The 25,765-nt window shown below is 50.8% G+C and overlaps 2 protein-coding genes across 3 annotated transcripts in view; one reads left to right on the top strand and one right to left on the bottom strand.

The window, feature by feature from the left end:
* Nucleotides 1–3,422, top strand: part of GAS2L1 (growth arrest specific 2 like 1) — a 47,861-nt gene extending 44,439 nt beyond the window's left edge. The window contains exon 6 of the mRNA XM_083478526.1: nt 742–3,422. Coding sequence (XP_083334652.1) covers nt 742–2,413 — 1,672 coding nt within the window. The 3' untranslated portion in view covers nt 2,414–3,422. The remainder of the gene's footprint in view (nt 1–741) is intronic.
* On the bottom strand, nt 3,423–19,910 carry RASL10A (RAS like family 10 member A). Of its 2 annotated transcripts, none has more exons than XM_083478916.1 (3): nt 17,052–19,910; nt 7,456–7,610; nt 3,423–6,441 (listed from the first exon to the last, which is right to left on the bottom strand). In XM_083478916.1, the coding sequence occupies exons 1-3, from the start codon at nt 17,265–17,267 to the stop codon at nt 6,171–6,173; spliced, it is 642 nt and encodes a 213-aa protein (XP_083335042.1). In that variant the 5' UTR covers nt 17,268–19,910; the 3' UTR covers nt 3,423–6,170. The 2 variants fall into 2 exon arrangements, with proteins under 2 accessions (XP_083335042.1, XP_083335043.1); XM_083478917.1 differs by having other exon boundaries at nt 7,456–7,580.
* Between the last annotated feature and the right edge of the window lie 5,855 nt (nt 19,911–25,765).

Below are 25,765 nucleotides of genomic sequence, written 5' to 3'. Positions count from 1 at the left end.
TTCCTAATCATAGGCCAGGGGGAATAGAAAAGCTTTTAGCAGGCATTTAAAAGTTGCCTGCTGAATCTCTAGTGGCAGAATGTTCCACAGGACTGGGCCGATGACATTGTTTGTTTTTAAATTTATTAAATTTATATACCGCCCTTCATCAAGAAATCCCAGGGTGGTTCACAGAATGAAACACAAGATAAAACACAAGTAAATAATTAAACTGAAACATCAAAACAATAACCACCACCCTTGTTGTTGTCAAACGATCCTCACCAATTCAGTGAACAAAGCACAACTCTTTGGCAGATGACCTCAATGCTTGAACTGGGATACAATGGTACCTTGGGTTAAGTACTTAATTCGTTCCGGAGGTCTGTTCTTAACCTGAAACTGTTCTTAACCTGAAGCACCACTTTAGCTAATGGGGCCTCCTGCTGCCGCTGCACCTGAAGCACTATTTCTGGGTTAGCGGAGTCTGTAACCTGAAACGTATGTAACCTGAAGCGTATGTAACCCGAGGTACCACTGTATAAGGATTCAGCCTTTGTAAATTAGCACAAGAAACTTGAACCTGGCTCAGTAGTAGATGGGCAGCTTTTTTAAAGAATGGTGTCACGGCAAGAAACTCCAGTCAACGGTCCGGCTGCCACGTTTTGCACCATTATTGTGAATGGCATTATAGAAATCTTTTTATATGGATAAATGCCAACGCTGCTAACCACCACAATTGCCTTTCCCCCTCTGCTCTAGGCCCCCCAGAGCCCGGCGTCTTTCTGGAGACAGCGATTCCTCAGCGTCCTCCGCGCAGAGCGGCACTTTGGGAAGGCGGCACAATGAAGATGGCAGCAGCAACGGCCCAGCACTCAGGAAGGAGCCTGGGCGGCGGCTGGGCGAAGGGACCAGCCCTCAGGCCCACGCCAGCCCCAAGAGGCAGCCGGCCAGCCGCAGCCAGTCACGAGACCGGGTGGACTTGCCAAGGCCATCTCTGGCGCCCCGGAGGACTGAGGCGGAAGAACGCGGCCGCCCCCGGATGGCCAATGGGCACCTCAAGCCGTCCGTGCAGCAGAGCCCTCGCCCACGGGCACGAAGCCAGGGGAGGCCCAGCGGGGAGCCCACCGTTCTGGTCATCAGCCGAGGTAAGGACGGGCAGCACTCTTGGGTGCGGGCCGAAGACCCCAAGGAGAGGCCCGGGGGCTCTGGAAGAAGCACCCCCAGGACCAAGAGCCCAGCCAGGTGGGCGCCAGGGACGCCGGTGGGGTCTCGGAGCCCGGCGCTCGCTAACCGCAGGGGGTCTCTCCCCGCCACGAAAACGCCAGACCCCCGGCCGCGGACGCCGCCTCCCTCGGCCTGCGGAACTCTGAGGCAGAAGCAGCCAGCTTTGGGGGGATCCCGCGGGGCCACGAGGCAGCAGCCCCGGCCTGGCGGGAGCGGGCACTCGCAGCAGCCCTCAGACAGTTTAGGACGGGAGCTGGAAGAACTGGCTCACACCTTCCGGACCCCTCTGCGCCTGGACCCCAGCCAGGAGCAGCAGCTGTTCCGGCGACTGGAGGAAGAGTTCCTGGCCAACTCCCAAATGATGGGCCTGGTGGTGGATGGGGAGCCAGAGCAGTTAGAGCCCCTGGGCCGGGCCTGCGACGGCCCCCGCCTCCTGCAAACCACCCCAGATCAAGGAGCCGCCGACTCGGCCTACTGCTCCTCCAGCTCGTCCTCGTCGTCCCTCAACTTCTTCAGCAAGTACGGCCTCCCAGGCGAGGCGAAAGACGAGCCCAAGAGGAATGCTGCCTCCCAGAGGCCGGGGGTCCCCGAAGCGGGCACCGTGGTGCCCCCCGACTTCCACAACGGCTCGGCCGACACCTGCGAGCTGTGGGACTCGCCAGTGCCTCTGGAGCGAGCCACACGCTGGAGGAAGCCAGCTCTGTCCAGCTCCTCGGACGAGAGCAATTGCTACGTCTGCCTGAATGACCTGCAGGAGGTCCAGGAAGGGGCGGAGCTTCCCGAGCCTCTGACGGACAGCCCGTGGGGCATCACGGAGGCGGCTGATTCGGACCTGGGCTCTCCGCCCCGCGAGGCCGCCGAGGGGTCCGCTCCCTGCGAGGAAGTCGTGCTGCGCCCGAAGTCGTCCCTCAAGAAGCCTGACCGTGTGCCTTCCATCTACAAACTCAAACTGCGCCCCATGATAAAGCCTCGCACCGACTCCCAGCCGGACAAGACCCCTTCGAAAATCCCCACGCCCCTCAGCTACAAGGCAGCAGGGGTGGGCAAGTCTCCAGCAGGGGGCGCCTCGCCCAAGGGCAGCCCTTCCAAGCGCCCTCCAGAGCAGTACCGACCCTGGGCAGCCTTCCACAACGTATTCGCCTCCCTTGTGGAGCCTTCCCATGGCCCGGCGGAGTCTGGGGTGGCCGACGAGGGCGCCTGGGCATGAAGGGTGCCAGAGGGCATCCGGCTGCCTCTTCTCTCCTTCCTGGCTGCTTCAGTTGCCCAGCCTTCCTTCCCCCGTCCCTCGGGCACTGTTCCTTCGGTGACCTCAATATTGCTGCTGTTCTGAACGGATTGTGTGGGTGCAGATGCCTTTAATTTCTAAGGTGGTTCTTCCATTGGGGTTTGGTTTTTAATTATGGCTGGAGAGTGGCATGGCTTCGTAGCAAATTTGTGTGTATGTGGGTGTGGGTGTGAGAGAGAGAAGCTTTCAGGGGAAAGTCTTTGGACACTGGATAACACAGCGAGGAGCTTCTGACGTGGTCCGATATTCGCTCGCATCGGCCGTTGTAAAATTCTTTTGAGTCTGCTTTGATCGCCTTCCACCTCCTTCCCCAGTCTTCCAATTCGAGTAGCACTTTTGACCTCTAAACCTCTTGCTCCCTTCTCATGTAACCCCTGCCTCAGCTTTGACATCCTTGGGCAGCTTCCCCTTGGGGATGTTTTAAAAAGGCGCCTTCCCAGCTGAGTGGACGCTATAGACCCTTGGGAGTCTTGCAAATAGTGGTGACTCAAAGTGGGAAGGTGCTTAATGTGCACAGGATGGGGGAGGCCCCACACAGAGACTGGGGGAGCCTCTCCCCACTAGGCGAGCTGACAGCGTTTTCTGCAGATTATCTATTTTTTAAATGAGTCGCGCTTTTGGAGAGAGAGGGTCTCGCTGAAGTCTTGCACATGAATTCCTCTTCAGACAGACCCTCTCGGCGTCCTGGGATCTGGGCCGTTAAGACTCCTGTCCCCTCAACCAGACCAACCCCCTGCCCCCCCCCAATGTACTGTAGGTGTGTTTAAATAATCTATGCATATTTATATAAATACAACAGAGTGTGTCCGCTCGCCTCCTGAGCGCTGCCTCCCGTATAGTGCCCGCCTTCCGACCCCACGAATGTAGCTAATTGAACTGACCCGCGAGCTCTCGGAACCCAGAAAGTAAAAAAAAAAGAGGACAAATCATGTGTTTTGACTCTGTGCCTTTATTGCAGAAGTGTGAAGATGGGTGGATGTGAACCGGTCCCAGGTGTGTGTCTCTCCCCCCCCCCCCCAACTAGAGGTAGGCAACATGTTGCCCTCCAGATGTTGCAGAACTGTTCCTAACCATTGTGCATGCTTCCCGCTGAAGTTGATTTATTTAATTTCGTAAAATTTACTGCTTGGTTGTTCAGCCACCCAAGAAACCACAACGTGGTTTAAAAAAACGATAAAAATAGTCATACAGACTTAACGACAATGATTTAAGGCTTTCGAAAAGTTAAAAAGCAATAGACTAAAAGCAGATTAAAACTCTTGCCAACTTTCTAAACGGCTGGGTGGGTGGGGTTGTCTAAAGGAGAACATTTTTTTAGCAGGTGGCGAAAAGAATACAACGAACAGCCCCTGACTGAAATCAAGAGGCAGGGAGTTCCCAAGGTGCACTTTCTTACAGATACAGAACGGGTATTACGTGGCGCATGTAAGAGTGCCAGCCCTGATGGGACTTGGGAGTACAACTACCTTTGGGTGGTAGATCAAGCATTGCCATTGGCTGAGATCCATTGCTCAGGAGCATTTGAGAAGACGTTATCACCTGATGCCCTGCCAGTCCCGCCCCCCCCTGCCAAAAAACCCTGGCACCACAATTTGCAAGCAAGACATAACAAGGGACCTGGTTGAGGATGCTTTATAGATGGTCCAGTATTGCACCGCTGGAATGGGGAGCCCTTCCTTGGAGACTGTGTTAAACAGATGATCAGTGTCTTGCAAAAGAAAGGGAGGCTGGTGTAGAAGACCCTTGTGTGCTGTAGCCTCTGGCCCAGAGATGATGGTGGCAGCTTTGGAGAAAGGGGGCAAGGGGTCCCTGAAACTCTTGAGCCCCCCACCCTGCAAAACATTTGGGGGGGGAATCAAAAGCAAGCCAAACACTTGATCCCAGCCAACAAGAGTTTGATGGGGGAGAATTGTGGCTTTTAACAAACGAGACCTTTTCTCCTCCCACTTGCCCTCGACTCCCGTTTTGTTTTCGCAACACACTAGTCCACATTAGTCACAACTGAGTGCAAAAGCAGCATCGGCCGTTGTCCCAGATTATGAATGAACGTGGCGTCAGCGATTGTGCTATTGGGGTGGTGGTGGTTGTGGACTTGTGATGAATTCCTGAGAAGGCAGGCAGACTTGCGAAACTGGTTCCCTGGTCTTAGATAGGAGGACCCTCCCAGTTGTGTGTGTGTGTGTGTGCGCGCGCGCATGTGTGTGTGTGTTTTCACAGACCTCATCGAAGCCTCTTGAAACCACAGCACGTCTGAGGCTTCCGAGGAGCAAACAGCTCCTTCAAGCATTTTGCATGCAGAGATTTCATACAGGGAAAGAGGACGCATATTTCCTTGCGGCCCTAGCCCAGTAATGCCCACCCTGGCTGGCAGCAGCTCTCCAAGGTTTCAGGCAAGGTTTGTATCTCTCTTTCCCAGCCATACCTGGAGAAGCCGGGGATTGAACCTGCAGCCTTCTGCATGCAAAGCAGATGCTCTACCACTGAGCTATGGCCCAGCAGATGTCTCTGGAGCGTCACATGGGACCACACAAAGGACTGGATCTCATCTATGAGGGCAGAAACAATCACCCAGCTAGCTGAGGTCAGGCCTGAGATGCTGAGAATCCACACGGCTGCTCCTCTGATGCTAGAAGTGGGCATGCAACTGGGCCCCTCTGTGCAAGAGCCCCAAGCCAAAGAATCGATCGGTAGGCTTACAGGACTTGGCAAGTTGCCTGAATGTTGTCCACACTGACCAGCAGTGGCTTTGGGGAAGCAGATGCTCTACAACTCTTGCTCTTGCTTCCTCCCTAAAAATAAATTAAGGTTCTAGTCCTTCCTGTTCTTTGAAAGGGGTGGTAGTGAATTAATTAGGAAACTGCCTTCTGCTTAGCCAACCCAGTGGTCCACCTAGCTCAGTGTTGTCGACACTGACTGGCAGCATCTCTCCAGGGTTTCAGGCAGGGGAGTTTTCCCCAGCGATCCTGCCAGGGATGGAACATGGGGGCAGGTGCTTTGCGCCAGAGCCACAACCTTGGAAATTAGAGGGTCTGGTCTATGCATTTTAAGCGAAGAGTGCCTGCTGCTTATTTCTGGACGCTATACTGGGACATACAGCCATCAAGCCTTCAGCTGCCCACTGGGTCAAGGCTGGCTCCAGGTCAGAGGCCCCACCCTCTGCTGGGCTCACTCTTGAGTCAGTGATTCCCCCAGCAGCTTGGCTTCCTCCTCCCCACAACTGATTACCTGCCTGCAGTGATTGAGTCTGGGGATCCACCTGCTATCTAAAATTTCCCATTGTGTCTAAATCCTTCCCAAGCCAATGGCTGCCCCATGGCATTGTGGGAAAATCAAAATGGCGGAGGGGCTTCTCAGCCACAGGCACCCGCCACCCATGGCAGAAAGCTGGGCTACGTGGATTTTGGCTCGATGGCACCCCAAAACTCCACTCCCCCCCTCCAAGGTGTTCATCTCACCAAGCAGAAACGCCCAGGGATTTCAAGGGGTTACTCCTGCAAACACGGCCCTGGTGGCAGAGATGTGGCCCTCAGCTTCCCACTATGGCTCGAATGTCCGAACCTCTTGGAAAGGTGTTTTTTTGGGGGGGCACCCCATTGCAGAGGATTGGGCTAGACGACCCTCCAGGCTCTGCAATTCCAGTGTTCGGTGAGTCCGCCCCCTTGTGGCCGGCAGGGTCTCCTCACATCAGGCTGCACCTGTTCCTGTGCAGCGCCCCCTGGAGGCGCATGGCAGAGTGGTTGTTCCTGCAGCCTCGGGCCAAGACGCTGCAGAGGAGCTCCTTGAAGAGGAGGATGATGTGCCAGTTGAACTTGGCCGAGCACTCCATGTAGCCGCACTTCCAGCTCTTCTTGACCAGCAGCGAGAGGGCCCGGCGGGGGGAGAAGCGCTGGCGCTGCAGGTCCCGCTTGTTCCCCACCACAATGATGGGGGCTTCGCCACTGCTGCTCGCCCTAGGAGAGGAAGAGGGATCCCAAGTTCAGAGAGTAGAGAAAGAAGGTCAGAGTGATGCACAGTCTCTCCCCAGCCTGGGGCCCTCCAGAAATTTTGGACCTTAACTCCCATCAGCCCCAGCCAAGTGGTAGTCCAAAATGGCCCTGCTGGCTGGGGCTGTTGGGAATGGTAGTCTAAAGTAGCCATGCTGGCTAGGGATGATGGTAATTGTAGTCCAAAGTGGCCATTCTGCCTAGAGATGATGGGAATTGTAGTCCCAAGTGGCCTTTCTGCCTAGGGATGATGGGAATTGTAGTCCAAAGTGGCCATTCTGACTAAGGATGATAGGTATTATAGTCCCAAGTGGCCTTTCTGCCTAGGGATGATGGGAATTGTAGTCCAAAGTGGCCATTCTGACTAAGGATGATAGGTATTATAGTCCCAAGTGGCCTTTCTGCCTAGGGATGATGGGAATTGTAGTCCAAAGTGGCCATTCTGGCTAAGGATGATAGGTATTATAGTCCCAAGTGGCCTTTCTGCCTAGGGATGATGGGAATTGTAGTCCAAAGTGGCCATTCTGGCTAAGGATGATAGGTATTATAGTCCCAAGTGGCCTTTCTGCCTAGGGATGATGGGAATTGTAGTCCAAAGTGGCCATGCTGGCTAAGGATGATGGGAGTTGTGGTTCAAAATGGCCATGCTAGCTGGGGCTTATTTTCCCCATGCAAATAGCTGTGGATATTTGAAAGTGGGACTGGGCTTCTTTAAGGCTGCAATCCTAACCCCACTTACCTGGGAATAAAACCCACGCTGAGTTCAATAGTAGGACTTCCGAGTAGTCACGTTGCACCACCAGATGAGTGGTGGTGTGTTTACTCAGAAGTAAATCCCACTGAATTCCCCGAGACTGATCCATACGAGAGGTGGGTTGAGGACTGCAGCCTCACTCTGGAGGGAAAAGCAGCTTTCCTGATTCTGTGCTCCCCCCGCCCCCCGCCAAATCCACCCCCTCCTCTCCCATCCCTTCTGCTCACCTGTTCTCCTGGATCTGCTGACGGATCATTTTCACATACTCAAAGCTTTCTGGGCTGCAGATATCATACACCAGGACGTAGGCATCAGTGTTCCTCAGCCCTCGGGATTTCAGGTCTGACCACTCCTGGTGGGCGAGAGGAAAAGATGGGGAAAGCTGGTGCAACGAAAAAGGGACATTGTCACTCAGCTGCATTGTGCAGAGTCAGGCCCATGGGTCCATCCAGCTCACTATTGTCAACACTGACTGGCAGTAGCTCTCCAGGGTTTCAGAGAAGGACCTTCTCCCAGCCCTATTTGGAGATGGTGGGGATTGAACCTGCCTGCAAAGCAGAGGCTCTGTCACCGAGGTACATCCCTGTCAAATTTGTATCCAGATATAGAACAGGTAGGGAACCATTTTCATCCTGATGCCAACCTTCTCAAAGTTAATGATAACAAAAATAGCTATAATAACTTATATTACTACCACTATTAATTACATTTATTCATTTCTTGCCCCACTTTATTTTGTAAGTATGGAGCGAGTTCATAAATGTATTACAGTGGTACCTCGGGTTACAGACGCTTCAGGTTACAGACTCCACTAACCCAGAAATAGTACCTCGGATTAAGAACTTTGCTTCAGGATGAGAACAGAAGTTGCGCAGTGGTGGCGCGGCAGCAGCGGGAGGCCCCATTAGCTAAAGTGGTGCTTCAGGTTAAGAGCAGTTTCAGGTTAAGAACGGACCTCCAGAACTAATTAAGTTCTTAACCCGAGGTACCACTGTATTATTATTATTATTTATTGAATTTATATACCACCCTATACCCGGAGGTCTCAGGGCGGTTCACAGAAAAGATCAACATAAAAGCCACAATATTTCAAAATAAAAACAACAACCCAATAACACCCCCCCCAAAAAAAGAGCTGCATTTTAAAAGGGTATAGGATGTCAAACAGATCAACCAAAGGCCTGGTTAAAAAGGAATGTTTTTGCCTGGTGCCTAAAGGTGAATAATGAAGGCACCAGGCGAACTTCCCTGGGGAGAGAATTCCACAGATGGGGAGCCACTGCAGAGAAGGCCTGTTCTCATGCTGCCATCCTCCAGACCTCTCGAGAAGGAGGCACATGAAGGAGGACCTCAGAAGATGATCTCAGGGTCCAGGTAGGTTCATATGGAAAGAGACAGTCCTTGAGATATTGTGGTCCTGGGCCATTTAAGGCTTTATAGGTCAAAACCAGCACTTTTAATTGGGACCGGAACCTAATTGGTAGCCAGTGCAGTCAGACCAGGATCGGTGTAAATGATGCCGAGTACTGTGTCCAGTTCTGGGCACCACAGTTCAAGAAGGACACTGACAAACTGGAACGTGTCCAGAGGAGGGCAACCAAAATGGTCAAAGGCCTGGAAACGATGCCTTATGAGGAACGGCTAAGGGAGCTGGGCATGTTTAGCCTGGAGAAGAGGAGGTTAAGGGGTGATATGATAGCCATGTTCAAATATATAAAAGGATGTCACATAGAGGAGGGAGAAAGGTTGTTTTCTGCTGCTCCAGAGAAGCGGACACGGAGCAATGGATCCAAACTACAAGAAAGAAGATTCCACCTAAACATTAGGAAGAACTTCCTGACAGTAAGAGCTGTTCGACAGTGGAATTTGCTGCCAAGGAGTGTGGTAGAGTCTCCTACTTTGGAGGTCTTTAAGCAGAGGATTGACAACCATATGTCAGGAGTGCTCTGATGGTGTTTCCTGCTTGGCAGGGGGTTGGACTCGATGGCCCTTGTGGTCTCTTCCAACTCTATGATTCTATGATTCTATGATGCTCAAACCGTCTTGCTCCAGTGAGCAACCTGGCTGCTGAATTCTGCACTAGCTGAAGTTTCCAAACCATCTTCAGAGGCAGCCGTACATATAAAGCATTTCAGCATTATAACCTTGAAGTTACCAGAGCATAGACAACAGTAGTTAAGCTATCCCTGTCCACATAGGGGCGTAGTGGGGCCAGCAGCCAAAGCTGATGGAAGGCACTCTGGGCCACTGAGGCCACCTGAGCCTCGAGCGATAGCAAAGGGTCTAGGAGTACCCCCAAGCTACGAACCTGCTCCTTCAGAGGAAACATAATCCCATCAAGAGCAGGCAACTTCCCAGCCATCTGGTCTAGACATAAAATGTCTTAAAGCAACTTATGATTCTGAAAGCATACTGGGAAAGTTTCAAACAACATTAAAAGAATAAAAGCACATTACAGTGGACACTCGGGTTGCGAATGTGATCCGTGCGGGAGGCACTTTCGCAACCCGCAGCATTCGCAACCCACAGAGCTGCGTCTGCGCACATGAGGCTTGTGATTAGGTCTTCTGCGCATGCTCGAACACCAAAACCCGGAAGTAACCCATTCCGGTACTTCCAGGTTTTGGCGTGTCCGTAACCTGAAAAAACGCAACCTGAAGTGTCTGTAACCCGAGGTATGACTGTATTTATGTTAAGTGCTCATCCTGCAATATGATAGAAAAGGACAAATCCTACCCCACCCTGCTAAAAGATGAACATAACAGGCTACAGGTAGGTAGCCATGTTGGTCTGCCGTAGTCGAAACAAAATTAAAAAATTCCTTCCAGTAGCATGAAAGCTCATACCAATAACAAACTTAGTTGGTCTCTAAGGTGCTACTGGAAGGATTTTTTGAATTTTGTTTCAACAACAGGCTATGGTGTTATTGCACCTTATCATTCCAATTAAGAACCAACTGCCTGGGTCAAGAGGGCCATTGCCCAGTGCCTAAAATTTGATGATGACAATGCCCGGCAGGCACATTTCTCTGGGGAAAGTGTTCTGCAGCCAGGGGGCCACCACCCTCCCCACCTCCACCTGCATGTGTCAGTGGTAAAAAGGTAAAGGGACCCCTGACCATTAGGTCCAGTCGTGACTGACTCTGGGGTTGCGGCGCTCATCTCGCTTTATTGGCTGAGGGAGCCGGCGTACAGCTTCCGGGTCATGTGGCCAGCATGACTAAGCCGCTTCTGGCGAACAAGAGCAGCGCATGGAAACGCCGTTTACCTCCCCGCTGAAGCGGTACCTATTTATCTACTTGCACTTTGACGTGCTTTCGAACTGCTAGGTTGGCAGGAGCAGGGACCGAGCAATGGGAGCTCACCCCGTCATGGGGATTCGAACTGCCGACCTTATAATCAGCAAGTCCTAGGCTCTGTGGTTTAACCCACAGCGCCACCCACGTCCCTTGTGTCAGTGGTAGGTGGAGCCAGAAGCAAAAGTGGGCGGGGCAGTATCTTGCAGCAGCAGCACACCGCCTCCCTAACTTAAGTCCATCTCCATCTTTAGATCTCCCTTCGGTCTCACCTACTGGAAAGCACAGGCAGGGCCTCCACATCAACTGAAGTCAACTGTGAAATGCAATTAGCGGCTTGCTGAAGCTCAGAGGATGGGATGAAAACCAAAGCGTTTATTTTTAACCCAGATAGTAATAATGAAACACCATGAAACTGGGGAGCCAGGAGCGCTGGGGGCCGATGACAATCATGTCTTCTTTTCCTGAGGCTGCCACTCATTTCTGGAGCCTGAACATTTATTTCCAGTCAAGGAGATCATCTCCTGAAGGGTCCCTGCCCTGCACACCTCAGATGAATGTGTCATGGAATGCTACTCAATATTGATCCAGAGCAGATTCCAATGTGTAGTTAGTAAAAAGTTAAAACACGTTGCAGGATTCCCCGAAAAATAGCCCAGAGGCAGTTGTATTTCATCCAGCAGCACTTTAATGCTACTGAAGGCAAATGAGCATAATGGTCACAAATATAATAATAATAATAATAATAATAATAATAATAATAATAATAATAATAAATTTTATTATTTATACCCCCTCATCTGGCTGGGTTTTAGGATTGGCACTGTCCATAAGAAATCCAGTTGCAGCAGACTTAACTTAAACTTACGATAACTTATAATAAGTCTAAACCTTAACACTAAGCATACTACGTACAGACCACCACACCAGAAGGAAAAGAGATAGAAAGAAAGAGAAACCCAGGATCCTTCTGGCCTTACTTTTATAGTCAGCATGACTTTGACAGAAAGGATAAAAGAACCAGTTCCAGCCAGCTGTACTCAGCTTCTCTGAAGGTATAACCCAAACGTCATGAACCTTCTGTTTGCTTCTTTCACACAGAGAAGCCTCCAGAACCCCCTTGAACTAATTAGAATAGGAAAGATCACGTCAGATCAATACTTTCTGCACTAAGAAATGCAAACTGTCAGAACGGATGTCAGGGAACGTGGAGCCTCTGCTTTTGGACGAAGGGTTTATTTTATTTCTTTATTTCATCTACATCCCACCTTTTCCTCCAAGGAGCTAATGGTGCTATACATGGTCATCCGCCTCCTTTAATCCCCACAACAACCCTGTGAGGTAGGTTTGACTGAAAGGCGGTGATTGGCCCAAGGTGGAGATTTGAACCCCAATCTCCCAGGTCTTAGTTCAACACTACAAAGGCTCTTGTTCAGGACTATATATTTTTCAGACCTGTGTGTGTGTTCATTCCCCTCCAGGCAACTTTCCAGCAGCCACCCAATTGGTGGGCAGAGCAATGGGGGTGAATTTCACCTTCGTACATAAGGCTAGTTTCTACGAATGCTCGCCCACCCCCCCTCTCTGCCCTCCATCTAGGAAAGCAAAAGGCATCATCAGAGCTCAAGGGCACATTCCAGCCTTGCAGAAACTCTCAAGGAGGGTGCAAAGCAGGGCTGGTGAGAGGACGTGGCCTGGAGAGAGCAGGTGTGGCCTGGTAAGAGTCCCAAGGTCCAGATGCAGAGGTCTGAAGGTCCACATTTGACCTCTGCATCTAAAGTCCCACATGCCTAAATTAGATCAGTATCATAGTGTTACACACCACATTAAAGGTAAAGGTAAAGGCACCCCTGCCCGTACGGGCCAGTCTTGCCAGACTCTAGGGTTGTGCACTCATCTCACTCTAGAGGCCGGGAGCCAGCACTGTCCGCAGACACTTCCGGGTCACGTGGCCAGCGTGACAAAGCTGCTCTGGTGAACTGGCACAAGAGCAGCACATGGTACGCCATTTACCTTCCCGCTAGAAAGCGGTACCTATTTATCTACTTGCACCCAGGGGTGCTTTCGAACTGCTAGGTTGGCAGGCGCTGGGACCGAACGACGGGAGCGCACCCCGCCATGGGGATTCGAACCGCCGACCATACGATCAGCAAGTCCTAGGCGCTGAGGTTTTACCCACAGCACCACCCGCGTCCCCACACACCACATTAATCTCTATTAATAGTGTGAAATCCCAGGGGCTGCAGACACACTTAAGAGGGTCTGTATTCCCTTTTGGGACAATGAGGCACAACAAAGGCTGTGGTGTCTTTAAGATATATGGTTTTATATGTGCATACATATACATATACATGAAGGTAAAAACGGGGGTGGACCCCTGGACGGTCAAAGGTGACTATGCGGTTGCAGCGCTCATCTCGCTTTCAGGCCAAGGAAGCCGGCGTTTGTCCACAGACAGCTTTCCAGGTCATGGACCAGCAAGACTAAACCGCTTCTGGTGCATGGAGGACTGTGACAAGTGCCAGAGCGCATGGAAACGCCGTTTACCTTCCCACCACAGTGGTACCTATTTATCTACTTGCACTGGCATGCTTTCGAACTGTTAGGTTGGCAGAAGCTGGGACAGAGCAACAGGAGCTCACTCCATTGCAGGGATTCAAACCGCCAACCTTCTTAATTGCCAAGCCCAAGAGGCTCAGTGGTTTAGATCACAGTGCCACCTGTGTACACACACACACAAATACATACACACACTGCTATTTTTCTAGAAAAAGAGGTGCTGGAGCTCACCACAAACTCCTCCCTTGTTCCCCACCTGAAAGGGGCTGGAGCTGAGCTCCAGTGAGCTCCAGCTGGGGGCGGAAAGGGCTCTGCATATATACAACCTGCACCTAGATGAGGGGATTGCAGAGCAGTCACATCCTATGAGGGTCTGGCTTCCCCCATAAAGGCAGCATTGGATTCAAAGGACAGCAAGAAGCCCCCTTTTGTGTCTCTGATCTAGGGGTTCCTGAACCTTGCTTCTGCCAGGCCTAATCAAAAGGTACTGTCTCCCTACAGTTCCACCTCCTTTTGTCCGCTTAGAATTTAATTCCCACTTCCAAAACCCCTCTCCCTTCTCTCTCACTGAAACAGCCACCTGCTCCTCTGGAACCAATGACCGACCTTTGTCACGCTGTGGCCAAAACATCTGTAGAGCACGTGACAAAAGAAGCTTGCTTGCAATAGGGTGTTGCTCATGCCCCATAATTACACAATAGGAGCTTTGCTCGATGAGGCCAATGGCCATTCTAGTCCAGCATCCTGTTCTCACAGTACTTAGCCAGATGCCCCAATGGGAAACTTTTAAGCAGGACCCAAGCCCAAGAGCAACTCTCCTGTGGCTTCCAGCAGCTGGTATTCAGAAGCATCACTGTCTCCAACCATCTTGGCCATCGTCTTTTAAAGCCATTGTGACATCTGGCCACCACTGCTCCTGTGGCAGTGAGTTCCATAGTTTAACCAGGCAGGGGTTGGACTAGATGACTCTTGGGGTCCCTTCCAGCTCTACCATTCTAAGGACTTTCTTTTATCTGTCTTGCATCGCCCAAAATTCAGCTTCATTGGATGTCCACCAGTTCTAGCATTATGAGAGAGGGAGAAAAACTTCCCCAATATCCACTTTCTTTAGGCCAACTTGCCTCTCACGGGGCGGAAGTAAATAGACATGAGGACTAGTTCCATCTTTCACCTGCATCTCATCTGCGATGCTTTAAATGTGCCTGACCCTAAAGAAAGCTTTCCTGTTTTTGTTCTCATCTCCCATCTCCCTTATTTTCTGTCTTCTTTCAATTCCACCCACATTCTGCATCTTCAGAACTGGCCTTCCACCAGAACTCACATCTTGCCCCTAAGTGAAGATGGGTCATCTGCAGGGTGGGTGTGGCTGTGCGGGTTAGCCTACATTTTCATCAGCAGCCAACACAAACTCTTCCCTTTGGCTTACTATTTAAGGATTCTTAAAAGCCAGAGCGGGGAGATGGGAAGCTTTGAGAAACAGCTTGAGTGTTGGAGGAAAGTGCCAAAAATTGAAGAACCAAGTTAACTTCACCCCCACCCCCCTTTCTATTACATTATTTTTGGACCGGCAGTCAAATCCCACAGACATGAAGAGAACTGTTGTTACTATTTCTGCACAATTTTGCCTCATTCTGCTAGCTATGGGGGAGATGCAATGTGGGCATTGTAAGTCCCACTTGGCTGTCTCCTTTCAGCTGCACATCTGGCTTCCAATATTTCACCAGACCAAACTCACACACTTTCAAGCCAGATTGCAAGGGCAGTGGGGACTGGGGAGATGTTGTGCCTGTGAGCATCATGCCTCCCTGCCTAAGCCAGGCAGAAGGGTGGCGCTGTGGTCTAAACCACTGAGCCTCTTGGGCTTGCCAATCAGAAGGTCGGTGGTTCAAATCCCTGCAACAGAGTGAGCTCCTGTTGCTCTGTCCCAGCTCCTGCCAATCTAGCAGTTCAAAAGCACACCAGTGCAAGTAGATAAATAGGTACCACTGTGGTGGGAAGGCAAACGGCATTTCCATGCTCTCTGGTTTCTGTCACGGTGTTCCGTTGCACCAGAAGCAGTTTGGTCATGCTGGCCACATGACCCAGAAAGCTGTCTGTGGACAAACACCGGCTCCCTTGGCCTGAAAGCAGAGATGAGTGCCGCAACCCCATAGTCACCTTTGACTGGATTTAACCATCCAGGGGTCCTTTACCCTTACTTTCCCCCCCGTGGGCTTTAGGAAGGAGGCACCAGGCTTTAATTCTTTAATACTCTAATTTTCCAGGAGCATTTAAGGGACTAGCCTAGTCCTCCTGGTCCACTGACAGCACACCACTGGTTGCAACAAATTAAAATAATAAAACCAATTGCGATCAGAAGAATAAGGTGGGTCCTGCACTTCAAGTGTCAAAGGCCTGGGTAAAAGAGATGCATTTTCAGCATATGGAGAAAACTGTACTGTGCAGGTGCCAAGACACCTTCTGCGGAGAGGGAATTCCACCTCTTAGGAGCTCCCACAGAAAATGCATAAGGACTAGAGGCATTCATTGTTGTTTGAAAATGTGAAATGTGAGATAGTCGAAAATCATAATGGACACGTCTATCAACAATCTTCTTTAGCCTGGGTCCCTGGAGTGGAATATCCATGTTCGGAGGCAATGTGAGTTGGGTTCCAGAAGATGGTGACCAATGGCTTCCTGCCCTTTCCCCTTCACTCCAGTGGAACTGCTGGATATGCACTGTCCTAAATATGGACCTGACTTACATACAGCAGAGCACAGGGCCTTGGTGTAAAATCAGACCTAATGCCTTGCAAGGAGAGTGGAGTTCTCCAACTCACCCAGCCAGCTAAGCAAGCACATTTTACTCCTGCCCTGTGCTGCCTCGCAGGAGAGTTTAGGAAAATGCTTACAGCAAACCTTTCCTGACCTAGTGCAATCCAGGTGTTGCGGACTACAGTTCCAATCAGCCCTGGCCAGACATGAAGGAACGTGTTGCCTAACAACATCTGGTGGGCTTGAGTTTGCCACTCCTGGGGAAAAACCACAGTGTTAAGTAACAAAACGAAGCAAGCTTGGGTATGCTGTCCCAATGGTAGAGGTAGAATATAGCTGTGGTAGCTGGTGGCCATTAATTGCCTTATGCCCCCATGAATTTCTCTAATCCCCTTTTAAAGCCATCCAGGTTGGTGGTCATCACTCCCTGAAAGACTCCCTTCTTCCCTGCAGACCCTCTTAGGTGCTAAGACTGGCAGAGGGAGCTCTCTTGGTTGTTGAACTGCCCTCCGGAGCTGTGATGGGTGGCCCAGGAGAGGGAATTCTGTGGGGGCCTCTAAACTGCGAAATTCCCTCCCTCCCCACAGGGGTGCAACTGGCACCTTCATTAGACACTTTTTGGTGAATGCTGAAGACACACCTCTTCGCCCTGGCTTTGGGTACTTGAGGTGTATCTTTCTATGGTCTGCCTTATTTCTGCAAGTGGTTTCAAATGGTTTTCAATATTGAGCTTTGGTTATTAGGGCGAAGGGCAGGTAATTAATTAATAATCATATGGTGCAGATCACTGGGCTGCTGTCAAGGCAAACTGGATTCTAAATGTGCTCTGATGCACTTTGATTATTTTCACTAGTCTGGTTTTATTACTTAGTATTTTATAATGGTGTTTTAAAATGTGTAAGCCACCTTGAACCCTAGCTTGGGAGAAGGGTGGGATATATAATATAATAGTAAATAATAATAATAATAATAATAATAATAATAATAATAATACGTAGAGTGAATCCCCCAGTTGAACAACCCACACCATATTTCCATCCTACCTAACAGGAGGGCCCCAATCCAATTAGAAAACGAACCAATCTGGCCTCAGCACAGCCACACTGTATCCCACTAGTGATCTGTTGTTCACTTGTAGAATTCACAAGCATAGCCAAATATATTCGGGGGGATGAATTTGGGTTGAGTTGTGGGAGGGTTTTAATAAAAGCCCACCTGAGAGCTGTTTGCTGGGAACGCCGTCAGGTAAGGAAAATCCATAATCTTCATGTCGTACATGTTCCCGTTGAAAATGACCGAAGGCCGGTAGGTACGGCGGCGCTCCGTCGGGCTGTAAGTCTCTGTAAAGTCGTGGTACAAGAACTGACGGATAATGGCCGTTTTGCCCACCTTCGGGGCTCCCAGGACAGCCACCGACAGAGTCTCCACCATCGTCTTCTTTCAGGACCTCGGATAGTTCCCAAACTCCCGTCCCCCGCAAGCGATCGGAGGAGAGAAGTGTATTAGTCCACGGAGACCTCTGAAGGCGTGGGGGCTGTCTCGGAAGGCGCCCACAGGGTAAGACTTTAGGGCAGAGGCCCGGGACCCCACTCAGAAGCACTAGTAGAAGCCCTCCACCCCTCCACGCAGCGATTTAAAGTAAGTGAAGTAATACCAATTGCCCATTAAAGTAGGGGGGAGGCGGTGACACCATGAAGTCCAGAGTCTAAAATTAGTTCTCTGCACCACTGGGTTGACTTGATGTTGACTTCAGTCGCTCCTCACAGTAAGACATCAGATCCGTGCCGTTGCTTTGAGCCGCAACCCCGCTCACTTCCTTAACGGACCGATTACTATTAATTCATTATGACTGTTGTTTTGCTACTCCGAAAGTCCCCCGGGTCTACAGTCGCTCAGCTGGGTTCTCCTAAGCTCACCTCGTTGAGGGTGGCTCCTCCTCAGCCCGCCTCATCTAGTCTCTCCCCCACCCAAGATCAAAAAGTCCTCCCCCCGCCAACCCTTCCAAGCTCTTCTCAAGTTTGCGTCAATCGAGCTGCTGTCCCGGGAACGCAGGCTGCCGGCTGAGCCGCCCTCAGGTAAAGAGATTTCACGATTCACTGGAGAGATGAACTCACCCAGTCGAGAAAGGGAGAAAGAGGCGACCGGAGCTTGAAGGACAGCCGCTCCGGGATGCCTGGTTGGCCAGCCTGGTCCCCCAACTCCATCCGAATCGAGCTGCTTTGAAGGGCAGCGCGTGTGCCAGCAGCGAGCTGGTCCTCCCCACTTTTTCTGCTCTTCTAATCCAATTGAAAAGGAAGGCGAGAAGTTCCCCCAAATATTGGAGGAGGCTGGGAGACTGAGACGGACAGCTGTCACTCCAGATCCAGACCCGCCCGGTTCAAGATCCTCGCTCCGAAACGGCGCTCAACCTTGAGGAACGGGACGCCAAGCCAGCCTCTGCCCCGCTGGCGCGCAGCCGGCCGGGCATCGCTGCTGCTGCTGCCTGCCCGGCTCCAGCGGCGCCCTCCCGGCCCTGTCCTCATGCTGGACCCTCGCCTCGCCTGCGGATCCCGTCCGCGGCTGCTACCTCTCCTTTCCCGGGCGCCGAAGATGGAGCGGAGCGCATCGCTCCTCTTTCAGCACCCTGGACAGAGCACTGCGGTGCTGCGCGTCCGCCTTTCCCCGCCGCTGCCCGGAGTTCCAAGCTGCGGCAGAAGCAGAAACCCGCTCTATGCCTACTTGGAGAGAGGTCAAGCACGTGAGAAGGGCGAGGCGGGGAAGGAAACGCGCGGGTTGCGTGTGTGTAGGGGAGAGCGCGAGCAGGGGAGGCGCCTCTGCCTGGTGGAGGCTGGAAATCTGTCGGTTAAGCAATCCAGCGCGGGAGAGGGAAGGGTAGGACGACGAGCTATGTGGGAAGAGCGAGAAGGAGCGGGGGTTTGCGTTGCATCTTCTCTCTCTCTCCATCCCGCCCCCCTCCTCACTTCCCAGGGATGCAGAAAATGTGACTTCATAGTTCGCCGCTACAATGCAGCCTTCCTTATCCAGACGCGCAGCAGAGTTCAACTGAGGAGCAATTTCAAGGCATCCGAGTCTCTTTTGTGGAGCTACCCGGGTCCTGGGGCGTCCCTTCTAGTAAGGAACGGGAGGGAACGTATAAAAAGTTGCCTTTGTCTTCCGAACTTAAGTGTACCAAATGGTGAGTCATCCGGCACTTCCCGGAAAAGGCTCGAGGTCTTGACGAGCTGCAAATGTATTTACACTTAATGTGACTACGAGGCAGGTGATTTGAAGAGGGAAAGATGGGTAATTGATTGACGGGCCTCATTCACATTCCAGATGGGGGTGGGGTGTTTTCACAAGCAAGGAGTATTATGATTATAATGAACGATAAACATTTGTTTGTTTGTTTGCTGTTGTTAATGACCCGCCCTTCACCTCAAGGTTCCGGGGCAGGTTGCAACAATCAAAACACAATACAGTGGTACCTCGGGTTAAGTACTTAATTCGTTCCGGAGGTCTGTTCTTAACCTGAAACTGCTCTTAACCTGAAGCACCACTTTAACTAATGGGGCCTCCTGCTGCTGCTGCGCCGCCGGAGCACGATTTTTGTTCTCATCCTGAAGCAAAGTTCTTAACCCGAGGTAATATTTCTGGGTTAGCGGAATCTGTAACCTGAAGCATATGTAGCCTGAAGTGTATGTAACCCGAGGTACCACTGTAGTGAAAACAGCTTAGAATCACAGGAATAAGCTGTGTCTCGAAGAAAGCCAGGGTGGTGTAGTGGTTAGAACGTCGGACTAGGAGCTGGGAGATCAGGGTTCGAAATTCCACTCAACCATGAAGCTCACCGGGCGACCTTGTGGGCCAATCACTGCCTCTCAGCCTAACCTGCTGTCTCGTAGGGTTGTTGTGGGGATTAAATGAGGAGAGGGAGAACTATGTACATTACATTGAGCTCCTTGGAGAAAAGTTGTGCTATACTGTGAATGAAATAAATGTACATCAGAAATGTCAAATTGTCTAAAATGCATCCCTTAGTGAAGGTTGTAAATACGAGGGGGCAATTGATCATGATTCATTTTCACCTGAAGTGTACCAGCCAATGCAAGCACTGTACTTTAATTTATTTTAACATTTCTTTTTACTAAAAGAGGAACGCCACCCCTCCCCCGTTTTAAAGAGGAGCATTGTGATCTGCCAGGGAAATTGGGAATTTTAAGTTTGGGCCTGAGTGAATTTCTACTGATCTTACTTTTCTACTATTAAACTTCAGTTTCCTGATGGTTCGATCCATAGAGGGACTATGAGCTTTAGCACTTCCCTTAGTACACAGGAGAAGATGCCTTAATCCCAAGTCATGCCATTGAGCCATTTAGCTCAGTATTGTCTACACTGACTGGCAGCAGCTCGCACGTTTTTAAGTTATTAAGTAATTAGCAAGTGCCAACTGGGACATTAAAAAGAAAAAAAGACTTCCAGCTATGCTGGAGGCAGATGTGTATGTCTCCATTCTAACCTCAGGGGGGCAGTGAAGATATAAACCTCACAGTTCTGCAGTCTTCATTATGAGAATTGGGCTCCTTTGCACCTCTGATGGAGGAAGCTTCCAGACGGTCACTATTTGGGGGGTGAGATTAAGTCACATACCGGTACTTGTGAATCCAGGTTGAGCCATGGAAATAGATTTGGAGCTCTTAGGGAAACCCACCCCAACTCAAAGAGTGTATGCAGAGCATAACTATCATGGCTAGTAGCCATGGATGGACCTCTCCTCCATGAATTTGTCTAATCCTCTTTTAAAGGTCGGTGGCTATTTCTTGTGGAGGTGAGTTCCACAGTTTAACTATGCACTGCATGAACAAGTCCTTCCTTTTATCTGCCCAGAATCTTCCAGCATTCAGCTTTCATTGGATGCACATTAGTTCTAGTGAAGCAAATCAGAGTGAATGCTTGTTATACAAGCCAGCGTCATCTAATCACCCTTCATTGAATACTCAGTAAATAGGTTGTCTCAAGGTGCCCTTGGTTAAAGGAGAGCACAGGAACCTAGGAACCCTGTCTTATACAGAGTCGGACCACTGATCCATTTAGCTCAGGATTGTCTGCAATGATTGACAGCGGCTCTCCAGGGTTACAGGCAGGAGACATTCCCAGTTTTATCTGGAGATGTTGAGTCTTGAACCTGGGGCTATCTGCATGCAAATCATGTTCTCTGCCTGTGAGCTATGATCCTATTGCTTTAAAAGAAAATGAAGGTACTAGTCCACATAGGGTAAGTGGAAACACAGGGGGCTGCCTTATATCAGCTCAGTATTGTTGACACTGACTGGCAGTGAGTCTCCAAGGTTTCAGGCAAGCAGTCTTTCCCAGCCCTTTCTGGAGATGCCATTGGAGATCAAACCTGGGATCTTCTACATCAGGGGTCTGCAACCTTTAAGACAAAAAGAGCCACTTCCGAAGAAAAAAAAACTGGGAGCCGCAAAACTCGTCATTATAAAAATAATTTTTTTGTCACTTTTTTATTATTTCTTTGTTTGACCCCTCAGAATTACTCCTCCTCATAGAAATAAACGTTAAATTAACAAGTTACCTTTGTGTGTGTGTGTGTGTGTGTGTGTGTTCTTCACTCCCCTTCAAAACAGTGACCAGTGTACATGCCCCTTACAATGTAGCGGGCGGGTGGGCGGGCGGGCGGGCGGGAAGGTGACGTCGGAACGGTGCGTGACTAATGCACGCACCGCCCCCATGCGACGTCACAGCCAGCACAGCGCCCGCCACAGTGGGGAGTGTTGGGGCGCACAATGCGCCTCCTCCCCTCGCTAGTATCCGCCCCGGAGCCGCAGCAAAGGTGTAAAAGAGCCACATGCGGCTCCGGAGCCGCGGGTTGCAGACCCCTGTTCTACATGCAAGGCAGATGCTCTATCACTGAGCTAAGAAAAATAGTTCAACAAGAAAAAGTCCCCAAGATAATTATTTTAACGAGGAACGTGCATGACGGCTTGGCCTTGAGTTGATTTAACAGCACAGTTCACTCTGAGATAAGTCTTTAATTTCCCAGCTACATGTTCATAGGACTATAGAAACCAAAGTATATTTGGTGTTCCCACAGCCCGTGAAAATTGTTGTGAGAAAAATAATAGAGTACCCACATCCCCACCGCCAACCAGCTGTTTCTAACAGGAAATCACGACAACTTTCCAGCATTCCCAAGTCTGCTCTGGAAACCCAGCGCAGTGGAATGTGTAGGAGAACAGCTCCCTGCCTTAAGTCTGCTGCTAACGAAATGATTTAATTACCGCAGCTATAAAAAGAAATATCAGCCTTGCACTCAAAACACCCGACTCAGCCTGATTGAGAAATGAGGAGTCTGGCAGGAAGGTGAAGGTCTTAATGAACCACCAAGAACATCGCAACTCTCCCCAGACTTACTGTTTAATATTTGCAAATGTCAGAACATGAGGAGAGCCTGATGGATCAGCCCAGTCGCCCATCCCATCCAGAATTGTGTTCTCAAAATAGCCAACCAGATGCCCCCAATAGGAAACCCTCGAGAAAGACCTGAACACAAGAGCACTCCCCATGCTTACAGTTTCCAGCAACTGGTATTCAGAAGCATTGCTGTGGAGGCAGATCGTAACCATCATAGCTAGTAGCCATCAATAGCCCTCTCCTCCGTGAATCTGTCTGATCCTCTTTCAAAGCTGTCCAAGCTGGTGGCCATCCCTGCCTACTGTGGGAGGGAGTTCCATAGTTTACCGTATTTTTCGCCCTATAGGACGCACTTTCCCCCCTCCAAAAATGAAGGGGAAATGTGTGTGTGTCCTATGGGGCGAATGCAGGCTTTCGCTGAAGCCTGGAGAGCGAGAGGGGTCGGTGCGCACCGACCCCTCTCGCTCTCCAGGCTTCAGGAAGCTATCCGCAAGTCTTGCAAGCCCGGAGAGATGTCCCACTGGCTCGCAAGGCTTGTGGGCAGCAGCCTGCAGCCCCACAAGCTCGGGGGATAGGGGGTGGCGGAGTGCCGCCACCCTGCTATTCCCCAACCTGATCTGGAGGCTGGTGGGGGGGGGAGAGGCAAGCTTGCTTCTCCCCCCCCCCGCCAGCCCCACAAGCTCGGGGGATAGGTGGATGGCGGAGCGCCGCCATCCCGCTATTCCTCGACTTGATCTGGAGGCTGGGGGGGTGGGGTGGAGAAGCAAGCTTGCTTCTCCCCCTGCCAGCCCCACAAACTCGGGGGACAGCGGGGCAAGCTGTCCCTGAAGGCAGAAGAGGGAGACGGAGCGCTCTGTCTCCCTCTTCTAGCTTGGGGATGGCTGCGCAAACCTGGGGGGGAAATAAAAATTTCCCCCTTGATTTCCCCCCCCCCAAAAAAAAACTAGGTGCGTCCTATGGGCCGGTGCGTCCTATAGCGTGAAAAATACGGTAATTAGGCACAGTGGGAGGAAATCCTCCCTTTTACCTGTCCTGAATCTTTCCAACATGCAAGTGGGAGAAGGGCAGTAGCTCATTGGTAGAACATACAGAAGGTCACAGGTTTGATCTGCCACATCTCCTGGTGGGGCTGGGAAGGTCCCATGCCTGAAACCCTGGAGAGCTGCTGCCAGTCAGTGCAGACAATACTGGAGAGAACTGGATGAATGGGAGACTGTTCTACTCCTGTTCCTGCAGGGTAGGGGGTTTAGAGACTGTCACTGACCCCTGTTTTCCAGGTGAGGGTGCATGAAAGAGAAGATTAGAGCAGCTCTGCTGGATCAGTATCCTGTATCCCACAGTGGCCCTTCCGACGGCTCCAGGAAACTTACAGGTGGGGCATGAAGGCAACAGTGCTCCTTTACTGTTACTCAGAAGATCATAAGAAAAATCTGGCTGTTGGATCAGGTTTAGCCATCTGGTACGGCATCCTGTTCTCACAGCGGCCAACCAAATGCAGGACATGAACTCAACAGCCCTCCTTCTGCTTTTGATTCCTCCCAGCCAGAGGCATTCAGAGACATACTGCCTCTCTTGGTGGAGGTAGAACTTAGCTGTTGTGGCTAGTAGCCTTTGAGAGCCTCTATAAATTGGAACTGGACACTGGGCTTACAGAAGGCAAGGCAAAGGTGTTCAAAAGTTGCAGATCGAGTTCCGTCCAAGTCACTTTTTAGGGTGAGCCAGAACTGTATATTTCACGAACTCCCAGCAAGCTACTGCCCAGCACCAGCAGACGCTGCCAAATTAGCCAGCCTCTGGAGGCAAGGGAACAAACAGCCTCATCCAACTTAGCAACCCCAAGTGGGATACAATATCTCCCAATTGGGAAAGACCCTCTGCTGTAGATCCTGAATAGTCCTTGCAGTCAGGGCATAGCCAATTCACAAACTCAGCTTAAAGCTCTTTTTTTTGCCCATGATCTTAATCTCCTGGTCTTCAGGCAGACACATAGCAATGTGTGTGTTTAATATATTTATTGCCTTCCACACATATGCCTCGAGGTGATGCAGAAACCTCAGTAAAACAGCTAAAGGACAGTTAAAAGCTATAGAAAATGACGTCAGATAAATAATTAAGAAAATTCAAAACAGATACCCGGGGAGGCATTCATCCAGCTGGGAATGCTTGCAGAAATGTCTTCAGATGTTCCCAGAAAGTGCAGAGAGGAGACACCTGTTATATCTCAACAGGCATGCTGTTCCATAGCACAAGGCTGTCAGTCTGAAATCTCTGCTCCGGGTTACACTGGAATTCGCAAAACAAGCTCTCCTGCAAGCCACAGTGATTTACTGGTATATAAGCAATTCTCATTTCCCCCTCTCTTGTGTGTGTGAGAGGGAGGGGGGAGAGGGAGGGAAGGATCTTGATTGTCTTGGACAGGCAGAACTCCAAGTTCTACAGAGAAACACAGTGACCTCTGAATGACCCAAAAATACCCCCAGGTGCCTGTGCAGCTGAAACAACCTTGAATCCCTTTGTTTCTGCAACAAGATGAAGTTGCTCACAGTCTGTACATCTTCCTGCCTAGAATGTAGACCACAAGACAATGTTTAAGGTTGATGGCCAGTCTCCGCCTGGTGTTTTCATGATTGCAAGCCTTAAGTCAAGCCCCTTTTGTTCAACGAACTCCATCCGCTGGCTTGTGCGAGGGGAAGAAAGCCCGTCCGCCCGCGTTCCTGGAGAATGCTGTTCCTTCCAGAATGTTGAAATCACTTGATTGTCCTGAGCTGAAAGGAGCAGAGAGGGGGCTGCTCGCTGCAAGGAGGCTGTCAGCTTCCACTTGGCACAAAAGCTCATCAGGAGGAGGAATTTCTGATTGCGGCAAAAAGCGTAGCCTGCTCTCGCCAGAGGACAGGCTCTCATCATTGTCTGCACTGTGGCAAATCAATGTGGGAATGCGATTAAGAGAGCAGACAAAGAGGGGCTTAGCAGACCCTCATGGGATGCCAGTCAAAAACACCCTCCGTGGGGGGAATGTCACGTGAGAAAGATAATTGCATCATCAGGCTTCCCCAAGCTGGTGCCCTCCAAGTGCTTTGGACTACAGCTCCCATCATCCCCAGCCGGCATGGTACAATAGCTTTAAATACCCACTCCACTCATTTTTCATGTCCGCCAAGCTAAGCAGTTGGTTCCTTACCTCTCTCACTCTGACCTAGCCACTGTGATCCACGTGACGGTCACCTCCAGACTAGATTATTGTAACTCGCTCTACGTGGGGCTGCCCTTGAGACTGACCCAGAAACTCCAGTGGGTGCAGAATGCCGCGGTGAGACTCCTTACGGGGTCCTCGCTGTGAGATCACATTCACCCAGTGCTATACCAGCTGCACTGGCTCCCGGTGGAGTACAGGATCCGGTTTAAGGTGCTGGTTTTAACCTTCAAAGCCCTATATGGCCTAGGACCCTTGTACCTACGGGACCGCCTCTCCTGGTATGTCCCACAGAGGAACTTACGGTCTTCAAACAAAAACATCTTGGAGG

The sequence above is a fragment of the Podarcis liolepis genome (genome assembly GCF_965112155.1).
Source record: "Podarcis liolepis genome assembly, chromosome: 15".
NCBI lineage: Eukaryota > Metazoa > Chordata > Lepidosauria > Squamata > Lacertidae > Podarcis > Podarcis liolepis.
Note: the sequence above shows the minus strand (reverse complement) of the source record. Positions and strands in the feature narration are given on the sequence as shown.

Coding starts and splice junctions, on each gene's coding strand:
- RASL10A (XM_083478916.1), bottom strand. CDS start 17,267: ATGGTGGAGACTCTGTCGGTGGCTGTCCTGGGAGCCCCGAAGGTGGGC. Junction 7,611..17,051: donor TCCCAGCAAACAGCTCTCAG/GTGGGCTTTTAT, acceptor TCGTTGCACCAG/CTTTCCCCATCTTTTCCTCT. Junction 6,442..7,455: donor CAGCAGATCCAGGAGAACAG/GTGAGCAGAAGG, acceptor TTCCTCTCCTAG/GGCGAGCAGCAGTGGCGAAG.